The 20,662-nt window shown below is 39.1% G+C and overlaps 1 protein-coding gene across 2 annotated transcripts in view; it reads right to left on the bottom strand.

Annotated features, from left to right (window-relative positions):
* INTS8 (integrator complex subunit 8) overlaps positions 1 to 20,662 on the bottom strand; it is a 57,136-nt gene that overhangs the window by 1,819 nt on the left and 34,655 nt on the right. The window contains exons 16-26 of one of the 2 annotated variants that reach the window (XM_023222897.2): positions 18,130 to 18,251; positions 13,040 to 13,224; positions 12,539 to 12,572; positions 11,538 to 11,594; positions 11,401 to 11,462; positions 6,730 to 6,848; positions 5,251 to 5,354; positions 4,143 to 4,193; positions 2,598 to 2,671; positions 2,460 to 2,524; positions 2,259 to 2,302 (exon numbers count right to left, since the gene is read on the bottom strand). In XM_023222897.2, coding sequence (XP_023078665.1) covers positions 2,259 to 2,302; positions 2,460 to 2,524; positions 2,598 to 2,671; positions 4,143 to 4,193; positions 5,251 to 5,354; positions 6,730 to 6,848; positions 11,401 to 11,462; positions 11,538 to 11,594; positions 12,539 to 12,572; positions 13,040 to 13,224; positions 18,130 to 18,251 — 917 coding nt within the window. Of the gene's footprint in view, positions 1 to 2,258; positions 2,303 to 2,459; positions 2,525 to 2,597; positions 2,672 to 4,142; positions 4,194 to 4,307; positions 4,345 to 5,250; positions 5,355 to 6,729; positions 6,849 to 11,400; positions 11,463 to 11,537; positions 11,595 to 12,538; positions 12,573 to 13,039; positions 13,225 to 18,129; positions 18,252 to 20,662 lie in introns of those variants that run through there. The other variant, XM_023222898.2, reaches the window with a different exon arrangement.

Here is a 20,662-nt window from a genome sequence, read left to right as displayed (position 1 = left end):
ACTGGAAAGTATCCAGTGGATCTGGCGTTTAGTGGCTCTTGAGAGAAAAGTAAGAGCAGTGATAGCATTAGTCAAATTGCTGGCTTGAAGAGCTTCAAAAGCTAGGCTGAGAGGGATAAGGGGGCCGGAGGTGGAGGCACAGACAACAAAAACTTGTATTAGGATGAAATATCTTACAGACTATGGAGAGGCTGACGACATAGGAAATCATATAACTCATTAAAAGGTTACTGAGGGGAGAGAATTCAAAGCATAAAAATTTGCCTTCATCAAAGAGTAGTATAACCTCTTACGGGCTGCATAGTGGGCTTAACAATGAGTACAGCTGTAGATTATTTTAAAGGCAAGAAGCAGCGAATGAAATAGGAATTTGAAGCTAGCACTCACAAGGTCACCATTCCCAAGACTAACATCCATGAGGACAGAGCCTGGCCAGTCTTCACTGGTATATGCCAAGCATAGAGGAGGTAAAGAAGTATGGAAAAGGTAGAGAGAGGACGGGGGCTTAAACAGGAAAGTCTAAAAATTAGAGTACACAAAGAGAATGTGGACCACCGAACTAGTGGCAGGTAAAAAAGCTGACGGGCCAACTAAGGTTGGAGACTGGTTTGGCAGTGGCACCAGTTGTAGAACTTTTTCCAATAGTCTCAGTGGCCCAAGAAAATAAAACACGTAAGTTACTGAACTTATGCAGGGCTAGGGCTTTCCCAGGTCAGGTAAAGGATAAAGTGAAGATGCTAAAAATATTGATCAAGAGTAGCTCTATCATAGCAGGGGTTCCCAAACCTGGTTCATCATCAGACTACCCGGGCAACAAAAAAGGGATTCCAGGGTCCCACTTCAGACCAACTGAATCAGTATTTCTCAGTGTGCAGAATGGTATTTGTCGTACTTGAGATAAGTAGAGAAGGGAAGATGGAAGGGAATGACTGGGAAAAAAAATGTCACAAACCTGAACATCTCACTGATCGTGAGGGGCTCAGGAACCAGGAAGTAAGAGAAGGATAGGTTATGGGCAGAAAGTGGGTTGCAGTAAGATCTTACGTAGAGTAATTGTGAGTGGCTGGTACAGAGTAAAAATAACACTCCATAGATCTGAGGCTGACAAGGACTTGTAAAGTCCTTGGTGACGTCAGGGTGACAGGTAAATTCATCACGTCTTTTGACACATGTAGACAACAACCAGATGCTTACATGAGCTAGTAAGGAAGTAAGGTATGAAAGATAAGGGTCTCAAAAAATGATAGAAGTAGAAGTGGTTTGGAAATAGCAAAAGGGAGCTAGGAAAATTTTTCAATATTGCCTTCCAGCCCCAGGTAAATCAGAAAAGGGAGAATGAATAGCCTCCAATCAAGTAGAACTGGCCTTCATGTTCTTTTTACTTTTTTTTTTTTTAAGTGCTGTTATTATTCTGTTTCTTCTAAACAATGGGCATACACTTTAGTCCAAGTACAAAGTTTAAAAGACACTTAATAAATAGCATTTTTTTAAATGTAAGTGAAAGAACAAAGAAAAGATATGTGGTGATACTGCTGCAGTAAATGTTAGACAAGTAAATATGGCCATACAATTTAAAATGTTTTGGCCCATACATCAAATTTAGATACAGAGTTCATCTAATCAGTGATTCTGGGGCACCTAATATGTGCCAGACACCATTCTAGGTAACAACTATGACAAAACAAGTCCTTATCCTCATGGGGAAATAGATATTAGGTAAATATACAGTATGTTAGATGTTGACAACTGTTCCAGAGAAAAATGTAAAAAGAAATGAGAATAAGAGTACTGGAGGGAAAAGGAAAGCAGACATTGTTACTTTATAAGACGATCCGGAAAGGATTGAGGAGATACCTGAGGGAAGTTGGATGTTCTTGGAAGAGAAAATTTCAAAGGCCCTTTTTAGGTGGTGAATGTTCTTGGCTTGTTCAAAAAACAGAAGGGGTACTGGTGTAGCAGAAATTAGCAAGGAGGAAAAGTCAGATGGATAGGCTAGAGGTCAACTTGTATATAGCCTTATAAGCCATTGTAAGACTTTTAACTTTGTGTGAGATGATAAGCCATTGGAAGGTTTGGGGCTGAGAAGTGACATGGAACAGCTAAAATTATCAAAAAAGGATCTTTTATGACGTAAATACTGATGATAAAGTTCTGGCAGTAACTAGGCACACAAAATCTATTTTTTGTTGGTTCACATCTTAACAATTGTTTAATATTCTGGGAACTATACCACTGAAGAAAGGTGTAAGGTAACTTACTGCAATTTGTCTTTTATCTGTTTCTCCTCTTTTATGATGAAGATCTAATGAATCAGTTAAGAAAAATAAATCTGACAGTATTAAATATGAGAGAATCTCAACTCATTTTCAGTTTTGATTTGGAAAATATACAATATTAAATATTCCTTTAACTTATAGAAATGGATCATTCTAACATCACACACATTGATGAAAGGATACAAGTCAAGTATTCCAAAATGGTAACATCCCATATGTAGTCATAGTAGGAGTCCATAGCATCGTGACTGAAAGACAGAATTCAGTTACTTCTTAAGCAGAAAAATGTTGACCTCATTATTTTAAAAAAATTATTCATACCTGTTTTGTTCTTGCAGAGATTTAAACGCTGTTTTGTAGTCAATTTCTCTGAGGAACTGACATAAAATGGCCACCTACATTAACAAAGATTTGAAAATGGTTTCATGTAATGAAAGCTTGGTTTTACAGAGTAATCTTGAATTATTTATATGAAGAATATATTCTTTAAGAAGCCTTATAGATCACATCGAATCAGCTCATTTATGGATTCCACCCAATTTTAAGTTCAAAAACCTTTATACACGTGTCTGTCTGACCAATATTTTCTTCATCAGTGACCTAAACCACAAATTTTTAGAGGTCTGTTTGAATGAGAAGCTGGCAAAAAGCCAGTTCAGAAAACTGAAAGGGGTGGAAAACTGCCAAGCAAAAGTGTCATGACATTCAAGGACATACAGAGCAGGCAATTAAACCTTTCACAGCTGGCAAGTATACATGCTCATTTTGGCAAAATTTAGGCTGCCAGTCTGCTTAACATAGAAAACATTTCACTCAGGTCATAATGTCCATCTCTTTAAAAAATAGTTTTTATTGATTTAATTCACAAACCATAATAGTTACCTTCTTAAAGTACCCAATCTCGTGGGTTTTAGTATATTCACCAAGTTGTACAACCATCACCACTATGTAATTTCAAAACATTTTCACTATTTCCCTCAAAAAAGTCCATTAATTAGCAGTCACTCTCCATTCCCTCTCACCTCAAGCCTCTGATAACCACTAATTTACTTTGTCTCCATACTCTGAACATTTCATATGAATGGAATCATAGACTATGTAGCCTTTTATGTCTAGCTTCTTTCACTTAGCATAATCTTTCAAGGTTCAGCCATGCTGTATCACGCAACATAACTCATTCCTTTCTATGGCTGAATAATATGTCATTGCATGGATATGCTGCATTGTGTTTAGTCATTCATCATTTGATAGACATTAGGGTTGTTTCTACTTTTTGGCTATTATGAATAAGGCTGCTGTGAACGCTTGTGTACCACTTTTTCTGTGGACATATGTTTTCAATTCTTTTGAGTATACACCTAGGAGTGAAACTGCTGGGTCATATAATACTTTTTTACCTTTTTGAGGAACTGGGAAACTGTTTTCCTGAGGCTGCACCATTTCGATGCTACACCACTTTATATTCCCACCAGCAACATATGAGGGTGCCAGTGTCCCCACATCCTCACCAACATTTGTTTTTAAATGTCTTTAGATTACGGCCATCCCAGTGGGTAGGAAGTGGTATCTCATGGTTTTGATTTGCATTTCCCTAATGACTAATGCACATTTCTAATCTAAAGTATCTTTAAAAACTTGAAAAATACTTTTTTCCCATTTAGGAGGTTTAAAGGTCAATGTTTTTAATTCATACTTTCATTTTAGTTGACACTGTATAAACTATTAAAAAAATTAAAGAATATGCCAAACTCTTACATACCCTAAGTGATTTCGATATGTAAAATAAATATAATTTCCAGTTCAATGCTTCATTATAAACTCTAACATACATAAAAACAAAACAACTTCATAATATTATAAACTAACCTGTGTGTGGCAATTCAGCAAAGAACAACATTTTATCATTCGTTTTATTACCTACAAAAGCAAAATTCTCATTATTTTCAAAAACCAGCTAACATGGATTGTAACAAATGTGCCACTTCACAAATGTGAAGCTGTGTGTGGAGGAACAGGGTATATGGGAACTCTGTACCTTTTATTCAATTTTGCTGTGAACCTAAAAGTGCTGTAAAAAAAAAAAAAAAACTAAAAATCTAATAAATGTTCAATCTTATTTCAAAAGCCATTATAAGTGTTTTTAAAATATCATTTAAGTTACGATACTGGTAGCCTACATCGGAGGAAATAGCAACGCATATCAAAAAAAAAAAAAAATGGACAAAATTTGATACCAGGTGCAGGAATGAGGAGGAAATGGGAAGAAGTAGTTCAAAGGGCACAGATTTGCAATTAGAGTAAGTCCAGCAAGCTGATATACAGTATGAGGACTAGAATTCATTATACTGTACTGTATACTAACAATTTGCTGAGAGATTTTAGGTGCTCTTATCACAAAAAATGGGTAACTAAGGAAGGCAACGGATATGTTTCTTTGTAGTAATCATTTCACTGTGTATATTAAAACATAATTCTGTATATCTTAAATATACACCAAAGAAATTAAGAAAAAAAAAAAGGGATTTAGGAGATAGAATCTATATGATTTGAGAGCTAACTGGATGGTGGCAGGAGGATCAGTAAAGAAAAAAGTCAAAAATGATGGCCAGGGTTTGGGCTTGAATAACTCAGATGGTTAAACAAAAAAGTTTGTTTGGTATTTTGCAGTTTTTTTTTTGTTTTTGAAAGGGCACGTGAATTTATTAGGAGTGTATTAGGAGTTTATTACTTTATGGTAAAGTTAAGATACAAATCAGTTTGGACAAGTTGAATTTGAGGTGTTTTGGGGGAATCAGGATAGCTATAAGTGCTAGAAATAGGGACAATGAAAATACGGAGAGCAATCTGTTCTAGAGTCATGAATCTGGGACTTACAATCACATTACAAGGAAATGGGTAAGTTCAGCCAAAAGGGGGCCCATGAAGAACATATACAGGTAGGCAAGAAGCCAGCCAGCCCATGAAAACAATTTACCTGGTCTGTATAAACATCAGGGGGCACAGCCTTGTTAAAGAAGTCAGAACACACAGCTCCTGCCTGGAGGTAATAGTGAAGAGCTGCTGAATACTGATTCGTTGCTGAAACAGAAAAACAGACATAAAGCATTAGAGGTAACAGCTGAAAAACGGCTTCCTTTGTGAAGAGTCAGGTGAAACTTCATAAGTTAACACAAGCAGATTAAACCACAGATCTAGAAATAAAACATTAGTTCATATTTCTTGCCAAATGTCCTAGCACAGAATTTAGTATTTGGAGATTTTACTTCCCAAATGTCCAAACTAGAAACAAATTATAATTTTGTGAAGTAGTTCAGAATCGGTATATCAAGAACTTGACAGCTATCAAGCTGATATCTTGAATTTGATAGATATCGAGAACCTGATAGCTTCTTTTGGGGACTGGGGTGGAAATGAGCATTAAAATCAGCATTTGCGTCAAAGTAATCCAGAGGAGAGAGGAATGATGTGGGAAAGGGCACACATGAAACAAGACTGGCCATGAGCTAATTACTGTTAATTAGTAGCTGGGTGGTAGATACATGGGTGTTCAGCCCACTATCCCTTTTATCTTCATATCTTGAACTTTCCCTTTAAAAAATTCAACTCATTAGGAAACAAATACGATAGGAAAAAAATCTTAATAAAAAACCAACTCCTAAAACACAGATTCTGAAATGATTCTAGTCAGAAATTTTATTTGATCTGTAGAGTGACAGAAGCACTGAAAGTTTCGTACCAAGTGGGAAAACCTTATCACATACAACCTAGCACAGGGGTAATGGGAAGAGTTAGGATCTATCTCCAAGAATAAAAATAATGATCAAGTGTACCTGGAGAGAGTTTAGAACCTCTAAACAGCATTTTAAAAAGAAAACCTCATTCTCCTTAAAGATGTTTTACCAATTAGATTAAAAAAATTCATGCCGGGCGCAGGGACTCACGCCTGTAATCCTAACACTGTGGGAGGCCGAGGCGGGCGGATCACCTGAGGTGAGGAGTTCAAGACCAGCCTGGCCAACATAGCAAAAACCAGTATCTACTAAAAATACAAAAATTAGCCAGTCATGGTGGTGGGTGCCTATAATCCCAGCTACTTGCAAGGCTAAGGCAGGAGAATCGCTTGAACCCGGGAGGCGAAGGTTGCAGTGAGTCAAGAGATCATGCCACTTCACTTCACTCCAGCCTGGGCGATAGAGCAAGACTCCATCTCAAAAAAAAAAAAAATTCACTACTTTTTTAAAAAAGAGAATAAAGGTAGCCCACACAAAATCAAAAGCATCTGAACCAAAGGTTCCACACTAAAAAAAAGTATAAATACTTTTACCACTTTAATTTACTAAAGTAAATCTCAAGAAAACTTAACAAGTATTGCAATAAAATAGGTCATATATTTACTTTCACTTCAGAAAGTGCTATAAAAACAAAACACAAAGCAACTAAACATCTCACTTACCAAAGTAAATATCTGCCTGGATAATTAACCAGGAATGGTTATTTGGATTTATACTTAGTGTGTATCGAACTAGCTCTTTCACTGTGATTGCCACAGCTTCAAAGTCCACAGACTGCAGGCTAAAAGGAAAGTCACATAACATTAATCTCTATTTTAAAAGTCAACTTTAAATTCCATGCATGCATTTATTAAAAACAAAAAGACTCAGCCAAGATTTAGGTGAACATAAATATAATGCTAAATACTAGGAGTAAATGTACTATAAGAACTATCAACACAACTAAGTCTAAGAAAGTGTGATGGGCTAACCTTTTATGAGGGGTTGAAAACAATCTGATATTTGTTCTCTTTTCTTCAAAATGTCAAAGGTAGACAAGGCTGCACCAAGAAAGTGTATTTGCATCTTTTACAAATGATTAAAGCATATAAAAGTAGTAAGACACTTACCTTTGCTTTTAGCACGATTTATGGGCAACAAAAGAGACTCATAAAATGTCCCCAAATTATTTTTCTTTTTCTTTTTTTTTTGAGAGTCTCACTCTGTCGCCCAGGTTGGAGTGAAGTGGCGCGATCTCAGCTCACTGCAACCTCCACCTCCCGGGTTCAAGCGACTCCTCTGCCTCAGCCTCCTGAGTAGCTGGGATTACAGGCACCCACCACCACACCAGCTAATTTTTTTTTTTTTTTGGTATTTTTAGTAGAGACGGGGTTTCACCATGTTGGCCAGGCTGGTCTCAAATTCCTGGCCTCAGGCAATCTGCCCATCTCAGCCTCCCAAAGTGCTGGGATTACAGGCCTGAGTCACCGCACCTGGCCCCCAAATGATTTTTAAGTTCTGTTATCTATGAGAAGCCACAAAAAAATCAAGGACTCGACACTGACAATGTTGCCATGTGGCCTTACATCCACCTTAAGGCTTCTTGCAAGAGTTACTGACTCCCCTCGAGATGTTTCAGGGGCCCTAATGGGGTGAGGGGCTGGATGTCCAAGTACATCACGTCAGTGCATTTGGCAGCCCCCAAGAATCAAGAAAAGGGTACTGTGAGCCTGGCTAAATGTGGACACCTTGAGGTACAGAAGATGGAACTGTGAAGAGAAAAGCGAGGCTGGCACTCAAGAAACTGCTAACTGCTACCACCTCCTAAGAGCAGTAAAGCACAGGGGTAAAGAGAATACAAGCTGTGGATTCAGACACATGGCTCTATCATTTACAAGGTGAATTCAGACAAGGTACTTCTGTTTCCCTGAGGGGTTACAGTTTACCCTAACTCACCACTGTGCCCAGTACAGTGGAAAATGAATTGTGGGATTATTAGCAAATAGTCAATTATTTACTTAAACTTAAATAGTTATATAAGTTAAATTGGCTTATAATTGTATAGACATTTACAAAATATTACAAATCTAAGAATTCTATACATCAAATAGTTGGTTTTAAAAACGTAATCTTCAATCCAGTGCCATTTCCACTATTCTTGGAATCAATAAAGACTCCCACTCAGGAGAAATACTTTTCTCTAGTCAAACATTTAGTCATATTTTGTTTTCTCTGGGTCAATTTACATTAAAGTATTTTCATCATGAAGATAATAGTTAAGCCTACTATGTACCAGTCTTTATTCTAAATATCTAGCTTAGAAAATGTATTATTTCAGGCAGGGCACGGTGGCTCACACCTGTAATCCCAGCACTTTGGGAGGCTGAGGCAGGTGGATCACAAGGTCAGGAGATCAAGACCATCCTGGCTAACACGGTGCAATCCCGTCTCTACTAAAAATACAAAACATTAGCCAGACGTGGTGGTGGGCACCTGTAGTCCCGGCTACTCGGGAGGCTGAGGCAGGAGAATGGCATGAACCCAGGAGGTGGAGCTTGCAGTGAGCCGAGATCACGCTACTGCACTCCAGCCTGGGTAACAGAGCAAGACTCCGTCTCAAAAAAACAAAAAATAAAAAATAAAATTAAAAAAAGAAAAAAAGAAAAAGAAAAGAAAATGTACTATTTCATCCTCACAATTCTGAGGTAGGTACTATTTTAGAGACGGGGAACATTGCACAGAAAGCAACTTACTGAAGGCATATACCTCTAAGTGAAAAGGCTAGGGCTCAAACCCTGTGTGTCTGACCCATAGCCCCTAGGGTAAACAATTCCTATGCCTCATTTATAAACACGCTGGAAATCAATCATTACAGTCTAAACTTAGGCCACAGAGGTAATACTACAGAGGCTAAAAAACACAACCACTGGGTGGGGCGTGGTGGCTCATGCCTGTAATCCCAGCACTTTGGGAGGCCGAGGAAGGCAGATCACAAGGTCAGGAGTTCGAGACCAGCCTGACCAACATATTGAAACCTCATCTCTCCTAAAAATACAAAAATTAGCTGGGTGTGCTGGCATGTGCCTGTAATCCCAGCTACTCAGGAGGCTGAGGCAGGAGAACTGCTTGAACCTGTGAGGCGGAGGTTGCACTGAGCCGAGATTATGCCACAGCACTCCAGCCTGGGCAACAGAGCAAGACTCTGTCTCAAAAAAAAAAAAAAAAAATTAGCCAGGTGTGGTGGCACATGCCTCAGCTACTCAAGAGGCTGAGGCTGGAGAATTGCTCAAACCCGGAAGGTGGAGGTTGCAGTAAGCCGAGATCATACCACTGCACTCCAGCTTAGGTGACAAGAGTGAGACTCTGTCTCAAAAAAAACCCCAAAAAAACCAAAAACGCAACCACTGAAACCACCAATTAAAAATGCAAAACTGGGCTGGCCACGGTGGCTTATGCCTGTAATCCTAGCACTTTGGGAGGCTGAGAGGTACAGATCACCTGAGGTCAGGAGTTTGGGACCTGCCTGACCAACATGGAGAAACCCTGTATCTACTAAAAATACAAAATTTGCCAAGCGTAGTGGCCCACAACTGTAATCCCAAGTACTCGGGAGGCTGAGGCAGGAGAATCGCTTGAACCGGGGAGAGAGAAGTTGTGGTAAGCTGAGATTGCGCCATTGTACTCCAGCCTGGGCAAAAAGAGTGAAACTTTGTCTCAGAAAGAAAAAAAAAAAAAATCCAAAACTGGCAGGCATGGTACTCACGCCTATAATCCCAGAGCTCTGGGAGGCCAAGGTGGGCAGATCTCTTGAGGCTAGGGGTTCAAGACCAGCATAGGAAACATGGTGAAACCCCATCTCTACTAAAAATATAAAAATAAATAGCTGGGGGTGGTGGCGTGCACCTGTAACCTCAGATACTTGGGAGGCTGAGGCATGAGAATTGCTTGAACCTGGCAGATGTAGGTTGCAGTGAGCTGAGATCTCGCCACTGCACTCCAGCCTGGGCAAGAGAGCAACACTATGTCTCAAAAAAAAAAAAAAAGAAAGAAAGAAAAAGTGTTTCCACCTGATTCTTGGATTGCTATCTAACAGATTTTATATAAAAATCAGAAACACAGCATGACGGACTCTGCAGTTCAAATGCTGTGAAGCACGCACATGTGCTACATGCAGCATGGTGCTCCCTTGGGAAACAAGCCTCAGTAAGTGGAAGGCAGGGGCACTCACCTGCTCTGACCCTCCAAATCCCTGGACAAGACAAGGGAGCTTTTCCAATCTCTAAGATTGAGATGGAAATAAATTCTTTACTGTTATTCTATTATCAGCTTGCCTATGCACTGAAATCTTTTCTTCCTCAAAGATACCACTAAGAGTAATAACACAAGGCTTGGACAAGCACAAAGTAAGAAGAGTGAGAGGGAAGGCAGGGAGGAAAAACACTTGGGAGGAAACAAGTGGATTCCCCTATATGAGAAGTTGCTATGTGTGGGAAAAGAAAAATGTAAATGATTCCTTCAAGTAAATGAACACTTTTTCCTTCCCTAAAAAATGTCCCCATCATCTTACTGTGATTCTTAGGTAATGCATGCAAAAGGAAATATTTCTCAAAGTAATGAAAGAAGTTTAGCATAGTTCCTACAGCAACTAAAAGAGATTGGGAGACTTTTTGATAACTGCAGCATTAGATGAGACATACAAAAAACTTATGAAAAAACAAATCACTTTCAAATGGATACTTGTAAAAGAAATAAGATGCTGGAAACCTGATAGAAAGTCATTCTTTCATTGGCCCCAATTTTCAAATTCTACTGACAATCAGGACCACTTTATCTTCTGTTCTAAGGCTGATAAATCTTAACTCCTACTTAAGAGTTATGCTGGGCCGGGTGTGGTAGCTCCTGCCCGTAATCCCAGCACTTTGGGAGGCTGAGGTAGGTGCATCACTTGAGGTCAGGAGTTTGAGACCAGCCTGGCCAACATGGCAAACCCACGTCTCTACTAAAAATACAAAAATTAGCCAGGCGTGGTGGCAGACACCTGTAATCCCAGCTATTTGGGAGGCTGAGGCATGAGAATCGCTTGAACCCGGGAGACGGGGGGTGCAGTGAGCAGAAATTGTATCACTACATTCCAGCCTGGGCAACTGAGTGAGACTCTGCCTCAAAAAACAAAAAAGTTATGCCTTACCCACAATCTATAGGAAGATAATTATCAAATAGAGAAACACAAAGACTGTAGAATCTTAGCAGATTTCTGGTCCCTTAATAAAATTATCTAAAGGTATCTTTGCTAGTCAGAACGGTTTCCAAATACATAACTCATTTAATAAAATATAAGCTATACCACTACTTACTTGGGAATGGAAGATGGCCAAATAGAAATGTGTTCAGCTGTAATATCATTCACAATGTCCTCCTTTAAAAAGAAAAAAGGTGTGATTTACAAAGAAATTTCTTTCAAAATTTTTAAATGAAATTATGAAATACTTACCCGAACATTGTGAAGTTTCACAAAGAGTGATAAAATAATAGTCAAAACCAGTGGTTCCTATGAGAAAGAAAACACAGAATCCTTAAATAGTGTGTGTGTATATTTATTTTTCTCCTGTCAACCTCACAGACATCAAGCAATTTAAAAGACCCTTGCCTTTTTAAAATTTAGCATCTGTTTTAGCATGTGCTTTAGCACACTAAAAATCAATTTTATTTTTAATCGCATGTGGGCAGGGGGGTGGATCACAGCACATAATTTATATAAAATTAGCATATTTAAATGTTTGGCTTATGGTGCTATCTCCAAGCTCAACTCCTCACATAACTCTTAAGTGACTTTTTATTCCTTCAAATAATGTTAAAAGGGTGAAACCTAGGTTATGTCCAGTAAATAAATATGACATTGATCCTACTAAGCAAAAATTAAAGCCAGGCTTCACACATCTAGTCCCTATTATGAAGACTTTTTTTACAATTTAAAGAAATACCTGCTCCGTTCACTAAAACATAGTAAAGTAAATTTCCAATCAGATTATCCCACCCAACAATAATGATCACTGAAGAAAAGCACATTAACAGGCCACTGTAATAATTTAAGCAGAAGCCAGGCAAGGTGGCTAACACCTGTAATCCCAGCACTTTGAGGGGCCAAGGAGGGAGGATCATGAGACCAGGAGTTAGAAACTAGCCTGGGCAACAAGGGGAGACTTCATCTCTACAAAAAGTGAGCTGGGCATGGTGACATGTGCCTGTAGTCCCAGTTCCTCAGAAAGCTGAGGCGGAACGACTGCTGAACCTCAAGAGTTAGAAGATGCAGTGAGTTCTGATCACACCTCGGCACTCCAGCTTGGGTGACAGATCAAGACCCTGTCTCTTAAAAAGAAATTTAAATTAAAAAACAAACAATAATTTAATCAGTATTTGAAGTACCCAGTAATTTTTAGTCATAGTCTACAATAACCAGCAATAGTAATTAGAGCAATTTTTAATAAAACTTACTCGTAATTTTTTGATAAAAGAAAGCAGTTCGCTCCTACAAAACAAAAATTTTTGAATACACATTAAATATCAGAAATTAAAAATAAAATCAAGAAAGTAAATTATAGATGAAGGATTATTCTTAATGCTCCAATTCGGCAAGTATGAAAAGGAATGTAATATTCTATCGTCATACTAACCTAGTAACATTTCTTCCCTGTTTTAATCACATGTGAAGTCTTCAATACTATCCAACCTTAAACACTACTGATTTTTAATTCCAGTTGATTAAATGATTAATAGTTTCTTAAAATGACATATAAACAGAAGATATTTCCAAAGGTGGCCAAGGCAGACAAGTTCATCACAGATGAGTACTACAGAACTCGTAAGATTGTCCAACTTTATGATATACACAATAAAAGCTGATGTTCTTGAAATCAACCTTTAATAGGTCAATAGTATAAACAGGACAATTATTAAGAACTCGAACACAACTGACAGAAACATACCCATACATACCGATACATGATACCTAATGTAGATTCCCTCTGCTTTATTAGACTAACTCTGCCATCATTTCCTCGTTTGTGCTGACTGGACACACTACAGATTTGAACAACAACTTCCCAAAGGTCTTTGGCAGTCCGTCTACTTTCTTTAGGGCCTGGAAGTTCTTTGCATGTAGCTGCTAAAAGCTGTCCAAGCTATAACATGAAAAACAAAACACACAAAAGATAATCTGTAATGTCATGCACATTAGTTCTATTATCAAGGCACACTGGAGGAAAGACGGAATGACTGCCCAAACATACTAAGCACAGTTATTTTATGCTGTGCATTGTGTACGACCTTTGAGGAATTTAGGGCTCACTGTCTACTGACAGATCTGAATCTGAGAAAGATCCTCTGGTTCGAGCATACAAACTTTGTCTCTGAACAATTATAGTCTAGTGAAAATGAAAATGAGACAATGGGAAGAGATAGGTGATTTATTAAGTGGAAAAAAAACCGAGATGCTAAATACACATAGTATTATCCCACGTTACATTGGGAAAAAATTGTGTAATGGAAGGCATACACCTAGATGTTAACTGTAGTAAAAGCCCAGGGGGTGAGATTAAAATACTGCTTAGATTTTTTCTCTCTCCCTTGCACATATATGCACACATACAACTTCTAACCACTTAAAAAAAAAAAAAACTTGTTTCAATGAAAAAAATAAGGAAAAAAATAAGGAAACTGAAGTTGGTGGAATTAAGGGATACAGATTTAAAGCAATTTTTCTCTAAGAAAATTGGTAGCAACTGGGAATGGAGCTACTGCTCATCTGAGGAGGTAGAATTAAGGCAGGACAGGTTATATAAAGTGACTGGTGTGAATAAATGCAGCCTCAAGGACCTAAGACGTAGGGAGCACCCAGAAATAAAGAGTGGAGAAGCTAAAAACAAAAGACAGAGAAACACTAACTTACAATAAATTCAGAATTTCTTTTTTTTTTTTTTGGAGGCAGGGTCTTGCTCTGCACCCAGGCTGGAGTGCAGTGGCATGATCTTGGCTCACTGCAACCACCGCCTCCCAGGCTCAAACGACTCTTGTGCCTCAGCCTCCCGAGTAGCTGGAATTACAGGCATGTGCCATCATGCCCAGCTAATTTCTGTATTTTTAGTAGAGATGGGGTTTCACCATGTTGGCCAGGCTGGTCTCAAACTTCTGGCCTCAAATGATCCATCCACTTCGGCCTCCCAAAGTGTTGAGATCACAGGCGTGAGCCATGGCACCTGGCCAAATTCAGAATTGGGACCCGTTATTCTTGTTCATATTAACTTTTATACTCCATGGCTCTTGTAGAGGGTGCAGTAACAAGGATAATTTCAAATCCATCAGGAAACCCTTGTTTCTACTTAAAATGGACCTAGAAAATTTTCTAGGGGTCCCTACTGCTTAAGGCAGCTTTTTTAAGGCAGCAGCAAGATTGCGACAAAGACAAAAATTGGTGGTTTTTCTCTACATTTTCTGTTACGAAAAATTTCAAACAGAAAAATAAAAAAAAAAAAATTCAATAAATACCTGACACATTGTGACTATTCTGCCATGTTTGCTTTATATATCTACATAAATTGTTTTGTTAAACCATATTAAACTAAGTTAGACACAATATTTCATCCCTAAATACTTCCATATACATCTTCTAAGGACAAGGACATTCTTCTCCATAACCACAACTCTGTGATCATGTCTAAGAAAATTAACAAGAGTACTGTGGCTTTCCAAAGCTCATAAGAATAACATAAAAACCCTACCTATACCAGGTGAATGGATATGGACCAATGGCCTAGTAGGATATTTCATCCTGCATGCTCACCTAAAATACTCGCCTCTGACAAATGGAATCATGATACACGCAGCTATTCACTGCAGTGTAACGCCAGGGCTACCGGTGCTCTTAGTTCAAATTCATCTTCTGTTGTCAGGGATCATATGCTTTAGGTCACTGAATTTATTACATAAATTACATTTTTAAAATGTTCAGAGGTCTTAGGCCCCAAATCAACTGAATTCCACAAACATTCTTGAGCACCGACTATGTGGTGGGCATCATGGAAAGCACAACATAAAAATTAACTGCCCTGAAGCAGTTCATTGTCTTATAAAGAAGACAAGTGGATAAATAATTTATTATTCAGCATAAACACAACAAAAGAAATAGTCAACAGTACAACAGTACAAAGGAAGCAAGAAGATGAAGTGATTTACTCATTTACAGAGAAAAGAATATGGGAAAGCATCGAAGAAATCACACAAACAGGCAAAGCTGGGAAGGACATCCTGGCTAAGATGACAAACAGCATGTGCACAGGTGCAAAATGGAAACATGGCGTGGGCATGCTGGTGCTGCCAGCACAGGGCTGGAACACCAAGGGGCAGGTGAGCTGCATCTGGAGGAGGAGAAGCACGCACACCTTAAGAGGGTGGTAGGCCACATGAACAACCTAAGGTTTTAGCCTACACTAGGACCACTGTGGCTGCCAACCCCTACTACTACCACCTAGGCTCTTATCATCTGAGTGCCTATAAACCTGTGCCCTTTCCATTATGTGACACTACCACTCACTCTGATCTAAGGGGCAGACTAGACAGTTTTACATTATTTCAAAAGGGTGCATTTTAGTCACATGCTTAAGAATTTTCTGTGCCTATTTGTGTTACATAATACATGAGTAGGAAAATATATAACAGAATAGAAAACATTAAAATCACTAATACCCCATTATCCAGAGATAATGGCTGTTAATATCCTTTCAGACTTTTTCCTACACGTGTGTGCGTGTGTGTGTGGTGTATTCCACACCAAACTGGAAGTGTGGACACTGATTCAGATTATATTTGTTTTCAAAACACCATCCCTCATTCTAAACTTTCTCTAATTCCTTTTTCCTTGACATTAACAAGGCAGTGAGAGGGCAATTATGTATGGAAGGTGGCACACAAAACCTTAACCACCAGATGACATATGAGGAGACACCTAAGTGACAATTCTTTCGCAAAGTCACCACACATCCTTCCTGCTTTTGGACCAGATCAGGGGAACTGCAGGAAGCAGTGAGACAGCCTCTCCCAGAGTTAGGCAACCAACAAAACAATTTCCTGTGTCCTTACACATTGCAGACCCTCAAGCATTCATTACACAAACACATGCCTATCTCTCCTGGTGCAAAGCTCCACAGAAGTCACTGCCAGAGGTAAAGAGAAGAGTTACTCTACTGTCTTTGCACTCAGTGACAAGCTACGATTCTAAGTGTAAATGATAGTAACCTTGGAACAAAATGGTTCCCTCATCTGATTTTCTTAAAGGCTAAGAAAAGACCGTTGGGCATAATGAGACAAGTACCCAAGATATTAAGAACTCACATTCCAGAAAGTTCACTAAAGAGATGGAAATGATTCAGGCTGGGTGCAGTGGCTTATGCCTGTAATCCCAGCACTTTGGGAGGCCCAGGCGGATGGATCACCTGAGGTCAGGAGTTCGAGACCAGCTGTGGCGAAACCCATCTCTATTAAAAATACAAAACAAAACAAAAAATTACCCGGGTGTGGTGGCGCACGCCTGTAATCCCAGCTACTTAGGAAGCTGAAACTGGGAGGTGGAGGTTGCAGTGAGCTGAGCCGGTGCCAATGCACTCCAGCCTGGGCGACAGAGGGAGACACAGTCTCCAAAAAAAGAAGAGATAGATATGATTCAATGCCTGAAATTTCAAAGAAAAGGATAATTCAAGTATGGCAATTTTCATGAGCAAGTGTAAAGATAACAAAAAGAGGGGGAAAACTGAAAAAAAATCAATAAACTCTCAATAAATCCTCAAAGGGTTAAAATGAAATCAGCTCAGTTTTTAAAATGACATACATGAAATATGAAGGAAGAAACAAGTAACCAAACACAAATGTTACAAAGTGGTACAGTTTTACAAGAGTTCCCAGATAAACACAGATTTAAAGGATTTTGTATTACTAAAGACAAGTTGGGACAAACAAGGAAGAATAACAAGAGGTAATAGGAACACATAGAAATAATGAGAAAATCTGAAGGACCAAATATACCCAAAAAGGAGAGTGGGACTTACAATGTTAAATCACTACATGTTTCACTTTGTTTCTTGGTGTTTTTTTTGAGATGCAGTTTTGCTCTTGTTGCCCAGGCTGGAGTACAATGGCGTGATCTGGGCTCACTGCAACCTCTGCCTCCCGGGTTCAAGCGATTCTCCTGCCTCAGCCTCCTGAGTAGCTAGGACTACAGGTGCCCGCCACCATGCCCAGCTAATTTTTGTATTTTTAGCAGAGACAGGGTTTCACCATATTGGCCAGGCTGGTCTCAAACTCCTGACCTTGCGATCCACACACCCTGGCCTCCCAAAGTGCTGGGATTACAGGCATAAGCCCCTGTGCCTGGCCTTCTTTGTTTTTTTAAACTGTAACACCAGAAAGTGAGAAAAACCTACTACTTATTCAGTGTGTATAATACTAACACATGAAAGATATAATCTTAGAAAAAACCTCCAGTTTCTCATTAGTTTTGATATTTTCTGTACTCAGAAGCATTTTAGGTTGCAAAGGATGTAATTAAGACAACAAAATAAACAACTTACTACCAATTTACTGAATAAATTCTTTTATTAAGGGAATAATTACTAATAGCAAACCTGTTAGAGATTCAGAGATAGCAAACTTAGAAGGGTAAAACTCTAAAGAAGAATAAAGTGTTCAAATGGAAATAAGGAGAAGTGCATCCCTGACGGACTCCATCAGTCTAGAGTGTGATTATAGCAACCAAAGCAAAGAAAGTCAATCTCTCATTATCTTAGGATTACACCAACGTGTTATCTGTTAACTAAATAATCTGTGACTACATGCTCATGAATTATAGGGCATTAGAAAGAAATATTAGAACAAGGTCAAGTGCATGAATTACCAAAAACTATCCTTCAACTAAAAATCAACAAACATTTGTCCAATCATTTGTATCACAGAAATTAGACAAGTTCCCAAACTAGTATAAAGTTAAAGAAACAAGTATAATACTATCCTCACAATCCTTTTATTTAAACATTAATTACCTTAACATATGGATTACTCTGAAGCAAAAATGCAGGAACTTGGAGTGTAAGGTATTCACTTTCCCTCCAGTTTAACATAAAGGCAACACATTCCTCAGCTATAACTTGACGAAGAGGAATATCTAAAAAGCAAAGAGGAAAACAGTTGGAATTACCATCACAACATTAAGAACAAAGCAAATACTTGCTCAGATTTCAACTGAATAAAAAAACAGGCTGGGTATGGTGGCTGACACCTGTAATCCCAACACTTTGGGAGGCCAAGGCAGGAGGATCACTTGAGACCAGGAGTTCAAGTCCAGCCTGGGCAACAGAGTGAGACCTTGTCTCAAAAAACAAACAAAATTTTGTAGAGACAGGGTCTCGCTCTGTCACCAGAATGGAGTGCAATGGTGTGATCACGGCTCACTGCAGCCTTGAGCTCCCAGGCTCAAGCGATCCTTCCACCTCAACCTCCCCAAGTAGCTGGGACCACAGGTCCCACCACACCTGGCTAATGTCACCATATCTGGCTAATTTTTGCATTTTTGTAGAGATGGGGTCTCATACGTTGCCCAGGCCGGTTTTGAACTCCTGAACTCCAGTGATCTGCCTGCTTCGGCCTCCCAAAGTGCTGGGATTACAGGCATGAGCCACCACACCCAGCCTCCTTATTTTAAATACTGTTTATAAGCACAAGCTATAGGACAAGTTGCTGAACATTTAGTAAGTTAGGAGTTTACAAAAATTATATGCAGAGCTATCAGTCCTTTACCCTCCCTATCCCCAAAAAAGGGAAGTGAACTACAAACTGATAAGCCAAAAAGGTAGAACAAAGAGACTAATAATTTAAAGGAACTTTCACCCATTTCAAAGAGTAAAAGCACAGGCTTCGAAGTTGGGCTGATGGAGTAAAGTCATAGTTCTGTCTCTTCCTGTGTGACTGTGGGCAAATTCCTCAACCTCTCTGCACCTCGGTTTCTTAGTTACAAAATGGGGATAAGGAAACAGCAGCTACTTCACAGAGCTGCTATGAGGACTAAATGAGTTATGCACCTGAAGCTTAGAACAATGCCTGACATGTAGTTAGCACCCAACAAACATTAGGGTTTAAACATTCTGTCTCATTTCAGAAAAACCATGCATGGAAAACCTACCTCCCACTTTTACAAAGTAAACATGCATACAGCAGCATGTGTCTTTTAGTGCCAGCATATTATTAGATCAATTCTCATGAAGACATTACAATATTTAAGAGCACTGACGTGTTAAAGCTCAAAGGCATTCTCTCTATAGGGTACTAAAAAGTTGTGATCTATCACTGCATGCCCCTGCTGGAAACTAGACTTTAATTAGAAATTAAGTTAACCCCATAGGACTCAAGATGGTAGCACTTGCTTCTGTTCTGACATTACTATCACCTTCCTTTATAATGCAATTCCACTGTTTATACTATTAAATGTGTACAGTATGATTTAATTGCTCTAAATACTCCTAAAGCAGAAAAATAAGAAACTGCTTTAACTAAGAAAGATTTATATGTGTCACAGATGATCATTTATATGGTAAGCCCCTTTTCATAGTAAGATATTTACAATTAGAATCTAACACTCAAGATGTGTTCCAAAATTAGCCACCAGTGAATTTCTAGCCCACTGGCAATCAGTGTGAACGCATTTTATGGCTGTAATGAGGAAATAAAACTTCAATCTGTATACTAAAGGACATTTTGAATCTTTCAAACACCTGAAAATTGCAATATAGTTTCTCTAGTGTGTAGAAGTATCCCCTAAAATTCATGTGTACCTGGAACCTGAGAATGTGACCTTATTTGGAAATAGTCTTTGCAGATGTAATTAGCTATGATCAAGTCAGCTGAGTTAGGGCTGAACCTGGATCCAATGATTGGTGTCCTTATAAGAAGAGAACATGGACACACACAGGGAGAAGGCCATGTGAAGACAGCAACAGAGACTGAGCAATGCAGCCACAAACCAAAGATTGCTGGGCCGCCAGAAGCTAGGAAGATGCAAGGAAAGAGTCTTTCCTGGAGCCTTTCCGGGCAGCACAGCCCTGTAGACACCCTGACTTCAGACATCCGGCCTCCAGAACTGGGAGATAATGTATTTCCATTGTGTTAAGTTACCCAGTTTGTGGTACCTTGTCACAGAAACCCAGAAACGAACAGTTTCCTTCATTTTTCCCAATGTTCTCAAGTGAACACTAAACCCAAATTCTGTTTTAGGAGTGAAATAACTTTTTTCAAAGATGATAAAAACTCAGTTGGGTGTGGTGATTCATGCCTCTAATCCCACCACTTTGCGGGGGCGAGGAGAGTGGATCACCTGAGGTCAGGAGTTCAAAACCAGCCTGGCCAACATGGTGAAACTCCATCTCTACAAAAATACAAAAATTAGCCGGGCATGATGGGGGGTTCCTGAAATCCCAGCAACTCAGGAGGCTGAGGCAGGAGAGTCACTTTAACCCAAAAGGCAGAGATTGCAGTGGGCCGAGATCACGCCATTACACTCCAGCCTGAGTGACAGCCACATTC

Source organism: Piliocolobus tephrosceles, chromosome 7 (assembly GCF_002776525.5).
Source record: "Piliocolobus tephrosceles isolate RC106 chromosome 7, ASM277652v3, whole genome shotgun sequence".
Taxonomy (NCBI): domain Eukaryota; kingdom Metazoa; phylum Chordata; class Mammalia; order Primates; family Cercopithecidae; genus Piliocolobus; species Piliocolobus tephrosceles.
Note: the sequence above shows the minus strand (reverse complement) of the source record. Positions and strands in the feature narration are given on the sequence as shown.